The 15,842-nt window shown below is 48.1% G+C and overlaps 1 protein-coding gene across 1 annotated transcript in view; it reads left to right on the plus strand.

The window, feature by feature from the left end:
- The window catches only part of KCNQ2 (potassium voltage-gated channel, KQT-like subfamily, member 2), a 42,114-nt gene that overhangs the window by 13,324 nt on the left and 12,948 nt on the right, over positions 1-15,842 (plus strand). The window contains exons 10-12 of the mRNA XM_009998721.1: positions 3,022-3,090; positions 5,619-5,648; positions 11,052-11,105. Of these exons, the coding sequence (XP_009997023.1) occupies positions 3,022-3,090; positions 5,619-5,648; positions 11,052-11,105 (153 nt within the window). The remainder of the gene's footprint in view (positions 1-3,021; positions 3,091-5,618; positions 5,649-11,051; positions 11,106-15,842) is intronic.

Consider the following 15,842-nt stretch of genomic DNA (forward strand, 5'->3'; position numbering starts at 1 on the left):
CTGGCTTCCCATGGGAAATCTAACACAGCATGGAGACTCATTTAAGTCCCCATCCCGTTCCAGCATCCATCTCCTTATCACCTTCTTCCTAATTGCTCATTCTGGGGCTGTTCAAGAACCCCTCATGGTCTCTGTGCATTGTGGTGTGTGTGTCTGTGCTCCCACCCCTCTTGTGTGCTTCTCACCTTGTGTGGTTTTGATGATGTCCTGGCCAGGGGCATGACATCCCTTCTGTCCCCAGATGCTTGAATGTTTTCTGTGCTAGCAGGAATAGCAAATTTGTCTTCTCTTTGGATGGGAGAGCTGGCACTGGAGTTAGTGTTGTGTTTGGCTGTCCTGGGTGATGGGAAGCAGCTGTAGGTACTGCTGGGTCCCCTGCACCGGCTGGTGATCAAGTGTTGCTGTGGAAGGTAGCATGAGCTCTGTGTGTTCCTGTGGTGTGCAGATCTTCTCACCTAACTCCTCTTTAACCAAGACATGCTTCCCTGGCTAACCAGTGACACATGGACCAGGAGGAGAGAGAGAAATCATGAGATGCCCCAGCCAGAGGTCCTTCCTCCACATCTCTGGAGGACACAGTGGCACCTGTGGCACCTGTCCCCTGGGCACATGCACAGGTGCAGGGTGCCCTCCAGGCAGCATTTTATAGCAAAGCTCAGTTAAAGAGCTCTGCAGAGCCTGGAGGTCCTGGTGAAACAGTGTGATGCAGTAGCTGTTCCCCCAGCTGCTCTGGTCATACCAGGCTAGGCTGGAGTCCAGGTCAGGTTGAATTTCAGGTCAAGTACACGGATGATTTTACACCCATTTTTAAGAATTATTGTTCCAGTAAAACAATGGTTTTTTTTCTGCCACCTGTGCTGGGCCCTTCACCCACCACAGAAATGGTGAATTTCTGGATTTGCTGGTGTCTTTACCTTTGCATGGCAGCAGCTGTGGTGGCCCAAGAGGTTGCCACTTGGAGCACGGTGTAGACCTGATGTTCTGGGCTAATGCAAAGGAAGGAGCTCCTTTGGGGTCCTGAATCCTTCAGTCCAGTGAGCTAATGAGCTCTTCAGCTCTGAGATCTGCATCGCTGGGAGCCCTGGAGTTGTGATGCCAGCTGAAGAAAGTGGGGCTGTTGTCTTGTGTACTCCTGGGTATGGACTTCCCTGAGAAGCTAACTCCCCACGGAGTGGTTTTGCACTGGTAACTGCTGAGTCTGCTTTGTGCTTGATTTTATGCACCAACTTCTCCCATCTTGGAATGAATCTGCAAAAACCCTGCAGTGGGTTTGAAGAGAGGTGACAGCCCAGCCCTCTGGTGCTGCTCCCAGGCACCAAGGTCAGCTCCTTCCTGCCGTCTTGAGTGAAGAGGATCATTAATTCATCAGATCAGGATGTGCTCATCTCTGGGTGGATGCAAACAGAGATGGACCAGGGACCTGTGCCAAAATTTTCAGGGCTTTTTTAATTCTTTTCTCCATACTTACTTGGAAAATTTTGATTGCCTCCAGCTCATGGACATGAAATCTGCTCTGCTGAATAACCGTGTTTTTGCAGATGAGTTTTGTGCTTTTCCAGTTAGAGGAAAACTGTGAAGTTATTGGTCTCATAATGGCTGAAAAATGTGGGCATGAATCTCTCTGCCTTTATTTCACTGTTAACAACAGCCCCATTTCTTACAGCACCTCAGCCAAGACCAGTTTGCAAGCACTTTTGCACCCTTTTCCTTCCAGTTCTAAGACAGTTTTGGGACAGTTTGAGAAGATCTTTCTAGCTTTCATTAAAACCTCCATGGCTCACTTTCCAGCAAATAAGTAGATGTTGCCTTGGGGTTGTGGCTTTTTTTTGCTGTGGCCCCTGACAGAGGCAGCTGCAGGCAGCCTGTCCCCAGCCCACCAGCAGCCCCTTGTCCTTGTCTTCATCCCTGCAGTGACACATCATCCCTCTTGTTTGTGACAAGCATAACCAGAGGTGTCTGCTGTGCTGACCTCCCGCCCTAGGGGCATAGTGATGGCATGTGGCACTTGCACAGCTTGACAAGGGCACACTGGTGGCCTGGAAAGGAGTTGCAGTAATCCCTGGGCTGAGCCCTGTTGGCCTTGACCCCAGACACAAGGTCCCTGAGTGTGCTCTTGAGGAGATGCTGCTCTTCCCAACCACGTTCAGCATTTTCCATCCTTCCTGACACGTCCAGCTGTCATCTCTCCTGGTTGAAAGCCTCTGAATAGCAAGGTTAAATATTTATGGAGCAAGGCCCAGTCTCTGGGGTTGATGGAAGAAAGTAAAAGTGGACGTGGGAGCCAATTCAGTGGCTTTTAGCACAAAAACAGGGGGTTTATTGAGGGTTTTGAAATATTTACCAGGATTTCTAATGTCAGATTTTTACTCTTCCTGAGAAAGGAAGGAAAACCCATGGCTCCTTCCTGATCCAGAAGGCAATGAGACTTGATTTTGCCTCAGCCAGGGGCAAAACCTGACATGGGCAGTAGGAAATCTGTTGAACCTGCTCCTAGACTGCTCTGCTGTTTCTCCTGGGACGCTCCCATCCTCAGGTCCCTGTTTTCCCTGCCCCATAAACTGCTCCTTCCAATGCCTCCACATTCCCAAGAGCAGCAGATCCGAGTTTTCCCATTTGCCTCTGAAACTGGAGCTTCTCCCCACAGCCAAAGCATTGACCTCCAGGGGAAGCAACACCAACTGCTAGACTCCAGGTGGTGAAACCTCTTCTGCCAAAACCCTGTCGTGCTGCTCAGAGACCCTGGCAGCCACTCGTGTTCTGGGAAGTTCCAAATCTGGTGGTGCAGACAAGTTTCTCTCTCTCTCTTGATGTCACTACTTCTCTCCCCCTCTGCTCTGCCTTAGGGCACTGTTGGAAGTAGCCCAGCCCCTCTCCACCCTTCCTGTGCTGTCCCCCAGTTGCAGTTGGTGGCACAAAGCTGGTTCTAGTTGAAAGGCTGGGGCAGTGGGGGAGGTTTCTGAGACAGGAGGCTCTGAAATCAGCTCTGCCTGCCTATTAATTCTCTTTCTTTTCTCCCTCTAGACTCATCCCTCCTCTGAACCAGCTGGAGCTCCTGAGGAACCTGAAGAGCAAATCAGGACTGACATTCAGGTTAGCAGCAGAATTAAGGGAGCTGGGAAAGCACACACTTTGTAACCTTTTCCTTTCTTTCTTTTTTTTTCCTTTTCTTTTTCCTTTTTTTTTTTTTTCCCCTGCCTGCCTTTTGATTATGGACAACCTTGAAGATCTGAGAGGTTTTGGCAGCTGGCTCCCCATGGGTCATACGGTGACCTCCTCCCCATCCTCCTCCCCTTTGCTATACATGAGTTTCTTCAGCCTAACTTGGCTCTGGAGTAACGTTACAGTGCTTGGCTGAACATGCACTAGTGTTGTCAAAGGGTCTCATCAAGGTATTGTTCCCAGTTTTCCTCTGACCTTTCTGCTCTTCACCACCCTCAGAGGAGACCCAGGCCCACAATATGTCAATTCATTCTCTGTTCCCTCCAGCCTCCCCTCTCCTCCCCTGAGAGCAGAAAAGGTTGTAGCAGTGAGAAAACGTTGCTCAGTTTTCTGTGGTGAGGTGTTTGTGTTTGGCCCAGAGTCCTGCAGCTCAAACGTGTGCTTGGGAGGGGCCATTCAGGGCTTCTTCAGCAGGTGAACCTGCCCTGTATGGTGGATGGGAGGTGTGCAGACCCCAGGAGGGATGGAGAGGATAAGCTGGCTGTGCTGATGGGCATCGGGACCAGCTGGGGGGACTTGGGATGGGACCTGCCCCAGGCAGTGGGTCTCTGCAGAGAGCAGAGATCTCTGGACCCCACATCTGCAGAGTTTACAATGTGAGCACTTGAGCTAGTGGCTGAGGCTGGGCTTCTGAGCCTGTCTGAGGAGCAGAGGGGCTTTTTTAACCTTCTTGAGACTGAGGGAGAGGGGTGGGGGTCTGTGCAGATCTCAGCAGTCACTGCTGGGGGGAGGCAGGGCTAGGGCTGGTGCAGCATCTTGCTCAGAGCAAATCTAGCTCCTCCTGCCCAGGTCTTCTCCCAGTCTGGTTTGTCCCTTAGACGGTCTGATGTTACAGGAGGCAGAACCTCGTCTGCTAAGAAACAGTCTGCTCCCTGCCTTGTGGGGCTGCAGGGGCCAGGCTGCCTCAGGGCCCCCCAGTAAATGCAGCTTCCCAGTGGGAAGAGCCTGAGAATCTGGTTGAAGGCAAAGCTGGTTTCCCTCATTGCTAGAGGGAAATGCCACCAAGATGCCTGGTCAGTGAAGGTGAGAAGTTTTTCAGTGTGGCCTTAGCTTGGCTTGTGGAGTTACACCTACCCTTCTGCAGGTGTTCAGTTCACTTTGTCCTCAAAATCAAGGATTTTTCAGGGTGATCAAGTGGTTTGGGATCTCAGTAGGAAACCGCATCCCAAAGTTGTGGCTCTCCACTCCCTCTGTGTAGCCTTTGACAAAGAAGCTGCCAAAGGCTTTGGAGGCAGAAGCCCCACCTGGGTGTCAGGATGTTGAGGCAGGGTCTGTCCTCCTTCCCACCCATGTCCCCTCCCAGCACCATGTGTTAGCACTGTGGTGTGGAGCCAGAGGTCTGACATTAGCTCTGTCCCACAGGCCAGGAAGGGAAATGAAGTACACCAGAGTCAGGAGAGTCCTACAAATCCTTCCTTACATGCAGAAACAACCTGGGGTGGTGCATTTCCAAAGGAAGGGATCCACTTCCTGAGCCCACAGAAGTCCTCCTGTGCTCACACAAATCACACAACCATCAGGTGTCTCAGTCATGCATAGGCACAAGGATGGGTTGGGCTAAACTCTTCAACCCTGTGCATTGTGTGTGTCTTCTCTGAGGTGGTGTGAGTCTCCAGTGATCTGTAGTGAAGGTGAGAAGTTTTTCAGTGTGGCCTTAGCTTGGCTTGTGGAGTTACACCTACCCTTCTGCAGGTGTTCAGTTCACTTTGTCCTCAAAATCAAGGATTTTTCAGGGTGATCAAGTGGTTTGGGATCTCAGTAGGAAACCGCATCCCAAAGTTGTGGCTCTCCACTCCCTCTGTGTAGCCTTTGACAAAGAAGCTGCCAAAGGCTTTGGAGGCAGAAGCCCCACCTGGGTGTCAGGATGTTGAGGAAGGGTCTGTCCTCCTTCCCACCCATGTCCCCTCCCAGCACCATGTGTTAGCACTGTGGTGTGGAGCCAGAGGTCTGACATTAGCTCTGTCCCACAGGCCAGGAAGGGAAATGAAGTACACCAGAGTCAGGAGAGTCCTACAAATCCTTCCTTACATGCAGAAACAACCTGGGGTGGTGCATTTCCAAAGGAAGGGATCCACTTCCTGAGCCCACAGAAGTCCTCCTGTGCTCACACAAATCACACAACCATCAGGTGTCTCAGTCATGCATAGGCACAAGGATGGGTTGGGCTAAACTCTTCAACCCTGTGCATTGTGTGTGTCTTCTCTGAGGTGGTGTGAGTCTCCAGTGATCTGTCCGGGCCAGAAACTCCAGGAATTAAGTGCTCCTTTCCCTTTCTTCTGTCCACAACTTCCACTTAGTTGTATTGTTTGGTATTGTCCTTTCGTTCTGTTTTAACAGTGAAGCAGCAACATCTTTTGCCACCTGCCACCATGCTAATGTACTATTGCTTCTGTTTAAAGGAAAGAGCAGCAGCCCGAGCCATCGCCAAGGTCTGTATCGCCGCCCACCCTCCATCCCCATGCATTCCCTGTAGGTTTCTGTGTCCCTGTGTGTGTGTGTACCATGTCGTGGCACCCTCGAGGGAAGCATTCTAGGTATTAACGTGCTTTTTCTGTGCTGTGGCAGTCCAATGTATCTACGTGTAAAGCTGGACCTTAAATCATACCTTCCAGTCTGCCTCGGGCTGTAGCTGTGAGGTTAGTGAGGCTGGGGGGGGGGGATGGTGGGCAGAGCTGGCAAACCCTGCTCTGGGGTGATGGAAGGGCTTTGGTTTGTGCTGCTTTGTTTGCTTTTTGTTGCTGGAGTTGTAGCTGGGACAGTCTAAGGCAGGCTCAGGGAGTGCTGATGGGTAGGTGATGCTTTGCCTATGTCTCCATCACCCAATGCTGTGCCAAGGCAGAGGGGACATGGAAACACAAATGTCACCGAGTCTGCAACTTCTCCTGAGCTCTTCCTGCTGCAGGGCACTGCCCAGGGCTGCGTGGCCCTGCTGCTCCCTGGGACACAGGAGGGCTCTCTGACAGGCACAGCGTGGCATGGCAGAGACACCTTTTCTCCACCCTGTCCCCCTTGGCTTCACGAGCTCTGGATGGAGCTCAGTCCCTGCTCAGTCCTCCCCTGATGCCTCCAGCCCACCCTGCAGAGTGTGCTCAGCTGGGCACCCTCTGAGACATGGTGAGCACCTTCCAAGGCCAGCCATAAATCTATGGGACAGCTTTTCTCTCTTCACACTTCCCAGGGAAAGCAACAGGGCTGGTATTTGAGATACTTTTAGGATACTTTCCATATCCTTAGAAGTATTAAATTCTGAGATTGTTTTTCCTATGTTTTTCCAGTTCTTTTACAAAGTTAAGTAGTTTTAGGACTGAATCTCATTTTTAAAATTTTTTTTCTTGGGAGGCAAGATGAAAAACTGATGATCTGTGGAGATCATCTATTTGGCTTTCAGATCTTCCATCTCCTATCTCAAAACACAGCCTACAGCCTAAATATTTTAAACACTGAAAATGGATTTCAGGAGTAAAACTAGAGCCTGGCATTTTGCAGATGTAAATCTCTGCTGTGCCTTCTGGCTCCTAAGAGGTCATAAACCAATTTTTCTCTGGCATAAAATCCAACCAAAGATATCTGGGTAGATATGGTGCTGACTAAAGGAAGGAAAAATTCATTCTTTCTTCCTTTTTTTTTCCCCCTTACTCTTTTTTCTGTCTTTCATTTGATCTTTTCTTTGCAGAACTTCTGTAGCACTTCCTCTACTTTCCTGCCAAATGAAGCAAATCACCAAGATCATGTTTCATCTCTCCAGAATTTTTTTCCCCTACATAAGGTCTCAGCCTGTAGTGAGAGCAAAGGCAGCCTCCATCCACCTTGATAAAGCAGGGAGCACTACATGGGAGATGCTCCCTGGGAGCAGACAAAGGGATGTCTTGGCCACCCACCTGTGTTTTCAGGTCAACATTGGATCCTGCATCATCCTTTTGGATGCATCAAAGGGTAAAAAAAACATGTTTCTCATCAGCACGTGACTGTGCAACAAAGTGAAATCTCTGTTCAACCTCATCAGCTCCATAGCTGAGGAAATCTGGGGACTGATGGTCTCTCCTAGGGTCACACCAGCCATCATCTCTGCAGTTGCAGGGACTAATTTTATTTCTGAGGAATGAGTCTTATTTAATTTTGAATTTCAGTCGGGTCTTGCAGGGTTCATTTTCACAAATTAAAACACTAGGTTGGATGTTTTTCTTCATAGATGTTGCAGGTTTTTCCCTGTTTATTGCTTTCTTAATCTTATGTCACAGAAAGAAGAAAAAATAGCCTTTCACTGCCCTTTTTCAGAGTATTTATAACTATATATAGCTCCTTCATCAAGATAATTTCCAAATGTTGCTTTCCTGCTCTTGTAGTGGATCTGTCTCCTGTGACACTGGTGGGTTTTGTTGCCCTAAGATGCTAAACCTGACCCCAGGAGTGCTGAACCTGAGGGTCTGGAGCTGCTGTGAATATGGCATCAGAGTCCTTCCTGTGTTGCTTAGTTCAGCTGCCATTGCAGAAGCAAAGCTTTTTCCTTCTGTGTTTATTTAGGGCACTGTCAATTCTCTCTGCTCCCACTGCCATTTCCCATCTGATAATATCTCAGACCTCTGGAAGGAATTTTGCACAACGTTCCCTATATTCAGGTGGCCCCAAATCACCTGTTTTTTTCCAAATAACTCTCTGGATCTTTTACATTCACATCCCAAATCTCCCACCCACTTTGATTTCCAGCAGCCTCCCAGTGATGCTCAGTGTGTCATCCTGCCCCTAGAAAAGAAAACTCATCCTGTTTCTCAGCCCACTCCATGGTTAATCATCCAGCCATGGTCTGTCACTGCTGCCTGTCTCACGTGGGAATCTCCTCAGGATGAATTCTCTCTTGTAGCAGACCCCAGCACCACACTTTTACTGCTGCAGCTGGCAAAGGATTTACCACTTCCCACCTCCATGGATGTAAGTCCTCATCTGGGAACAGCTGGATCTTCCTCTCATTGTATTTATCTGTAGGGAATGGCTGATTTCCTATGTCCCTCTTCCCATAACTCATCCACCACTAAGTCCTTGCAGCAAACAGAGCAGAAACAGCTTTGTCACTGTTTTGCACCTGAATGTATTTGAAGTTAGAGAAGAGGTGCTGGCAGGGCCTGTGGGAAGGGGCTGTGCCAGCCCAGCCTTGTAGGGGCAGGGAGCATCCCAGTGGCTGCCAGATGCTGCCCTCCAGCTCCAGTGCTGCTGTAGCTGCACTGATCTCTGCCAAGATGATACTGGGAGAGCTGCTGCTTGGGGTGGGACAACACAGGGGGCTGATGGGCTCAGTGTGGTTGAGGCTTGGGGTCACCTGGAATTGCTCAGGTGGCTTTTGGTCTTGGTGTAAAATGGAACAGCAGTTCTGAGAGACAGATTGTGTCCTTTCTCTGTTGCTTCTGTTTTGTTTTTCACCCCAAGCTTGTCTGTGTCCATCTCTGACCAAGAGCCAGTAGCTGTGTGCTGGCCTTCATGGGGGCACAGGAGCTCACCCCCCCATGACATAAAGTCCAGGCTGTGATGAGCAGAAGAGATGCTGGCCTCTTCCTACATGCTATGTAGCTCTTTGCCCTTTTTATTATCTTTCCTGTTTTAAAAAGCTGCTTCCAGAGCCTCCTCTGTTGCCCATTGCTTTAGGCTCTGTGTCCACCCTGCCATCTGCCTTGGCCAGGAGAAGTGGCCACCTGCCCTTCCCCAGGCTGGCTGGTTAGCCCCCAGGATGTCTTAAAAACCATGCTGCTCTCACAAGGGGTCCAAATATGGGTCTTCTCTGCCTCCTAATCCCAGGGGAGGAGATCTGCTCTGTCTTGGCATTTTTCTCCCCCCTCCTGCTGCAGAAAGACAACAAACCAGAGTGGTAACAGGGTTTGGTTAATGGTTAATCAGGCTGGAAATTTGCTGTGGCATCTCATCTCTGTTTATTTTGTCTTCTGATTGTAATGTCAAAAAGACAAATGTATGGTTAGCCAGGACTATGGAGGCTCCTAGAAGAAATGTGGGCTGCACATGGTTTGATCAACATCTGAAGGCATCCACATTTCTTCCTCTTGTATTTTCCAAAATACAATTGGGTGAAAAGCTAAATATTTATGAACCAAACAATCATTATAATACACTAATATCAAAGAAAAAGAAACTGAAGGATTCTAGGGAACCGAGAAGCTAAAACTCAGATTGCTTTGTCCAGCATGAGTTCAGTCCTGTAGGCAATGAGAGGAACCACTTTGGAAGTGGTGGTTTGTTCTTGACCCTGCTGAAGTTAGCAAGACCTTGGCCAATATCTTGAATGGATACTGACCTGGGCCACCTTGTAACGTGTACGTATATCTGTGCGTATCTCTCTGGATATCCATGTGTGTACCTGTCTGTCTGAGCTCCACACTACATTAATACTGCTGCTCAGGGTGTGATTAAGGCTTTTGTATGCACTGGAGGATGCCTTTGGTGGACTCAGTGGGCCCCTGCTCATCTAGCTTAGACTGTCCAAGGCACCACTAATTGCCACTAATGGAACCCGATGTCCAGCCAGGAGCCTGATGTGGGCCTAGGTTGGTGTTTGACCTTCTCACCCATCAAATTAGTGTCAGAGACTCATGCTGAGACCAACAGTAATCTGGAAATAATCAGTTGCCTTTAGGGGAGCGGATTATTTGCACAGCAGGGACTGCATCTCTCTGCAGGAGCTGCAGAGGAGAGTGACCCCCATGTCTCCCTGAGGCCCTGCATGCTGAACATACTCCTCCCACGCTGCAGGGCTGAAACCCCAGCTCCAGAACAGCCCCAGTAGTACCACCAGTCCCTGGGGATGAAGTATCTCATTGTGGGTACCTGAGAGGTCCCCAGGATGGAGAGGGTGCTGTTGGCTGAGCTTGCACAGGATGCTACAAATTCCTGCATATCCCTTCTCCATGTGCCCATGAGCTCCTCCAGCTGCCGAGTTCAAGTGTAAAACGAGGTTGGGTTTTTTATGCCCTTCAACCTTTTCAGTCTGTCCATGAACTCAGCAAATGACGGCCGCTGGTGGGATGATGGGGGGCCACATCATTACCCTTCCACAGGTCGAGGGCTGCTCCATGGCGTGGAGGACCCTGGTGGTGGTGGCCACATCCTGGCAGGGCAGTGCCTGGGCAGCGACTGGGGACGGGCTCACAGGAGCTGTGGTGGTGCCTGAGCAAAGCCAGGAACTCCCCAGATGTGGTAGGGCCTGTCTAAAAAGTGTTATAAAAACCAAGTGCATAAACACAGATGTTCAGATCCCTTCCCTGGAGAGACTGAGCCACACTTATTTTTATTTTTGTTTAATATAATGCTGCTTGCTGTGAGAAAAGTACAGATCATTCACAGATTAACTAGCTCACTTTGTGAGGTTGGAGTTGGTTTGGGGATTTTTTTAGAAAAAATAAAAGAAATTTGACCTTTGGGCTTTTGGAGGTTGTTGGGAAAACAAGTATTTAGCTCTCCATGGCTTAGAAAATAAATTTGAAAAAGCCTTTTTATCTGTTTAGAGGAAGAAAAAATTACTTTTTGTTTCCAATGCAGATGAAAAAATCTTCCTGAAGGACCCAGTTCTAGATGAAGTGATGCCACTGATTCAAAGCAGGACTTGTCATTTCTAATAATGACAGTTATTGACCAACACTGAGACAAATTCAGAAACCCTCTTGGTTTTCAAGTGTTTGTGGGTTGTTTTTTTTCCACTTAATGCTCAGAGAGAAAAATCCTGTCATGAACCTGGCCCTCAAAACCCCTGTCTTTTCAACCTAGAGTCAGTAATCAAAAGTTTCCTGTCTGGCATTTGCTTCCAGGTCTAATTTTTACTCTCCCCTCATTTCCAGTAAAAGCAAACCGTGCAGAGAGTCACTATGCGGATGCTGCTCAGGAAACTCTAGGTACCACGGGAAATGCGTCGCACGGAACTAATCAAAAGCTGCACGGCTCATTCTCCCTCTGCCCTGCTACCACCTGTTCTGATCACTTCTCTGCTTAATAGAGGTACTAGATGAGTAAAAAAAGAAAAAGGTGAAAGAGCCTCCCCATTGCCCGCTCAGAAATCAGAGGGTTCTGCGTCTGCTGATGGTGCAGAGCCTGGAATCTAAGAGATGAGGATGGGGAATTTGGTCTGGGCTAGCAAGCCAGTGTCTGCTCAGCAAGGAAGGAGGCTGGGAACTGAGGTTTAACAAATGGTGGAAAATTTAAACAAAAAATACAAAAGCAATTTTATCTTTTACAAGAAGACCTCTTCCTCCCTGCTGCTCCCCCCTCCTCAAGGTCTAGGGAATTCTTGCAAATTGAATTGCACTGAACAGCAACATCAAGTTAGTAGCATAAGAAATACCAGCTTCCTACCTCTGCTTGATCGCCCTTCCTTTGGCTCTCTGAACACTCCAAATTGATCTCTCCTGGTCTTGTGGCCTTTGGAAGCCACTGCTTGCCTATCTAGCACCTCTACTATGCAGCTAGAGAAGGACTAATCTCAGCCTGTCTCACCAGACAGAGGGGATATGGGTCCCCCCTTAGTGTTGGCGTTGTGAATGGTTCTGTTTCTGGATCCCATGGGGAACAGGTAGCTAGTGCAGAGGGGTTTGTACGAGCAGTGTTTCCATCTTTTTCCTCAAGTTGACAATTGTTAGGAGGCTTCAGATGATTCCCAGTGAGCATCCCTCAGTGCACCCAAGGCTGTCAGGGCACACAGATACATCTCATTGTAGTTACGTGTAACTATGTCTACTTCCTCGCCTGCGCTGGAAGAGTCTCTTCCCTAGACACTTGCTGCTTCTCAGCAGCAAAACTGCACCTTCTTGAGTTACCAATGCCCGGAGTTTGCATGCTGTGAATGCTGGCAGGAGAAGCCCCCCAGCTCGGTGCCCCCAGGCAGGAGGGGCAGCCCAGGAGGGGCAGGGCACTGCGCGCCGCCGCATGCTTGTGAACTGGGGTTTCTGCATGCTCATCCTTTGGAGTCCGTTGCAATTCTCAAAATCACCAGTCTCTGTCTCCCTCAGAAAGCCAACAAAACAAAGTTTTAAAAAAGTGTATGTATCTCAAATTTTCTACATCAATTGTTCCAAACTGTATCTTTTCTTTTCTTGCTATTCTTTTTTCCCTGTTGGCTGTTTTTACTATCTGTCAGTCTAGAAGCCAGGACTTGGTGCCTGAGACTTGTGTGTGCCAGAGTCTCAGTAGTGTGGTAAATCCCATCTCTGAGTGGGTAACAAAAAGGAAGGGTGCATGATCTAGCTTCATAATAAGAAGTTCTCCATGGTAGGAAATCCCCTGTGCCCAGAAAAATAGCCTGAGCCTGAGTTTCGATGGTACAGTGACCTTCCTTGAAGTTTGTTCTTGAGAGGACTGGTTCAAATATGGGGTGATCATCAGTTGCACAGGCAGCATTTCAATACATTTTCAAATGGCAAAGATTTGGTCAATAGTCTAGCTGAAAAAAACCCCCTAATTATCATGACCTGTAGGGTTCCCATTTGCCAGGTGAGGTGGTTGTATCCTTGGAGGTGGAACTGCAGTGCAAGAAGGGCACCTTTCAGTTGCTCAGCATTGAGTTTAGTTTTGGCAGAGATTAACACAAGCAGTGATGTTCGTAATACTGTCCTCTCACCTGTCTATGTCCAGTTCTGTTTTCTGGAAAATCAGCCACTTTGATCTTAATGTCTTCCTTGCATGTCTTCCTAGGCATGAGTTTTTAGTTGGTAAAGCCAGTGTAATTTTTTCTATTTCCATCTGAGTTCCTTCCCTCTGTGGTCATCATTTCATCTCCTCCATCTTGAGTTCTACAAGGGAAAGGGAAGATGAAACAAATTCTCTCAAGATCTTCTGATCCATTGGAGACCCTGAGGAGGATTACAGACTGTGGTTCTTCCAGTCAAAAAGCAATCTTGAACTTTGGGTTAGCTACAAAAGCATCTTTGTAACTTGCATCCATCCTGAATGTAGTGTTTTAAACACTGTGCTTTAGTAAAACTATAGGTTAACCTTGAAGGGACATAATAATTCAACTGTCTTGTTTCCTGGACTCTTGGGCTACCTACTTGCAATTACCACCTTGCACAAACTCTTAGGGGCAGATGCCAGCATTTTGATGCATCTAAAGCTGAGTGCTAAAAGCCTTTCTCTAGGATGCATGTAGCAAAAAAAAACACTGAACAATGAGGCAATGATTAAAAATTCAATATAGTTAAATTAATAGGAAACTCTTTAGGAAGCTGCGGTTGCTTAATGTACTAAACCAATGATCTCTAGTCAATAAATGTAATAATGCATGCATTTTTAGACAGGAATGTAACTATACCAAGCTAGATTATCAGGTCTATCATATTCTGCTTTGTAAGAGATTTTTCTGCCATCTCCCCACAGAAATGAAGGCACCACAGAGATCTGGCAGTGAGAAGAAAAAGCAGGCAGGCCAGTGAGGGAAAGGTGTTTGTAGAGCCCTTAACTGGCCTGTGGGTCTGGGTGTAAAATATCTCATAAGCCTTATTGAGGAGTAATGAGCCAGCTTGAAGGTGCAATCCAGCTATTCTGCTTTGCTCCTGAAATGCAAAGCAGTTGGGCTGGCAAAAAGCAGAGGCTGCTAGAAGATGCAGGGGGTGTGTGATGTGGTGTTTGACAGCTCTTGACATCAGAATGGGGGGGGGTGGAAAGCTCTGTTAGGAAGAGAGGGGCGAAGGTGCAACAGCACTGCTGCAAAGTCCTGAGGGCCAAGGTTAAGAAGACGTGTCTGGCTCCAGTGTCCCTTCACTTCCCTTCACTCACCTGAGGTTTGTGCTCAGCTGGATCAATGTGGTGGCTGCGGGGAGGGTGTGACTCTGACCTTTCCTGTTGTGATTTCAGTGACTCCCTTCAGCTCAGGTCTAGCACCGTAGTTGTGGACAAGGAAGAGAAGACATTGGCTGAACTTTTGTTTTCCTTGTGCTCAGGTTGCTGTGCTTCCCAAAACTCCCTTCCCTGGGCTGAGTTCACCTTTGCAGTGGATTTTCTGAAATCACTGGAGGCAAACCAGGCTTGAGCCTGGTCCTCCCTAATCATGGCAGGTGTTGCACACACAGATGTGTTTTCTTTCATGTCTCCAGGAACTGGTTTCTGCCTCCTATGCACACCTGCAACCAGACTGGAGCCCAGTGACAGCCACAGAGGCTGTCGTTCACTCCTGGCACTCCTGCCTGGTTTTAACAAGCATTTATCACATGCCATGAGCTTAGTACAAACTCTGGATTAAAAACCAGCCTCATTTCCCAGCAGGAGAGAACCTCTTTGCCCTGGCCATAGCTTTTCAGAAGAAGGAGCTCTGGCTCTGGTTGAGTTTGTATGCAGAGCTGGATCTGATTCCAGCTCAGCTTGGCTGAGGTTTGCTGCCTGCAGAATGAAAGCAGAAAATGAACAGTTGGTCAGGAGTTGTTAAAAATCAATGAAAGGAAGTTACAGATGATACTTTTGATCCAAAATTATTGCTAGTGTGATGAATCCACGTTTTTTGTGACTGCTAATTTAATACTATAGAGGGCTGTGGAACAAACCTCAACCAGAAGTTTTAAAACAGGAGCTCCAGTCCCCAGCATCCTAAAGAGGCTGATGGCAGCACATTTAAAGGTTAGTCCTCATGTGTTTTGCTGCTGATTCCTGGGCTCTTGGACCTAAATGAACCTGAATGCAAAGCCCCCTAATGCTGTGAGCATCTTCCTGTCAGCTCTGAGACCTTGGATCAGTCCTGAAGTGTTAGTCCAGCATGGGCTCTTGTTTTTTTTTGACAGACAGCAGAGATAAAGCTCACCTCAGTTTCTGTCATTTGTTAAATTGAAGTCAAAAGCTGGAAGTTAGGGAAACCTTCACCAAGGGCAGCCTGGAAACATAGGGGGTATTATTGAATATGTTTTTAATAGATGCCAATTGAATAGATGGTTATGAAGACCCAGGGACACACCCTGTGCTGTTACAGATTCCCACAGTCTTTGGTTGCAAAGCGACAGTTTTCTTTCCCTTCCCTTGGCCCCAGCATGAGCAGGGTGCCTGCCCCTTGCTCACACTGCCCTGAGCTATCACAGTCATGAGCTTCAGCTCCTGTCATGGTGTGTGGCTGGGTCACTGCTTTCACCACGTTCATGTCACCAGCACAGACACTTCCCACCCACCTGAGGCTCATTTGCCATCTGCTCGAGTGACATCTCAGTACGACTACTCCGAGACAGCATCACCCTGCATGACTTTCTGGTTGAATGAGAACATGATCTTGGATTAGCTGGCAACATGTATCTCTGTACGTGTCTGTATTTCTTTTGGACTCCTCTACCAGCTCCTGCAGACCCCAACAGCATCCTCCTCTGCAGGAATTGTACTTGCATGTGATTCCAGGTGGCATTTCCAATGAGAGAATTGCACGTCAGAAGGGAAACTGCAATTAACTGTTCGTGTTGTCTCATGTCATCTATGTTGAAACAAAGGAGTTACAACAGGTGTTTTTACTCAGGGAAAAAACCCACCCAGATCTTAATGATTCATCAGATTTCTGAGGGATCTCTTAACGTGTCAAATCTTTGCACCTCATGCTGCCAGGCTTGAAACTCTGAGCTCACGTGCCTCACTGAGTTCAATGCTTTTCCTTTTTTTTCTTGTTCCTTTTGTGA

This window comes from Chaetura pelagica, unplaced genomic scaffold (genome assembly GCF_000747805.2).
Source record: "Chaetura pelagica isolate M959 unplaced genomic scaffold, ChaPel_1.0 scaffold275, whole genome shotgun sequence".
NCBI classification, from domain to species: domain Eukaryota; kingdom Metazoa; phylum Chordata; class Aves; order Apodiformes; family Apodidae; genus Chaetura; species Chaetura pelagica.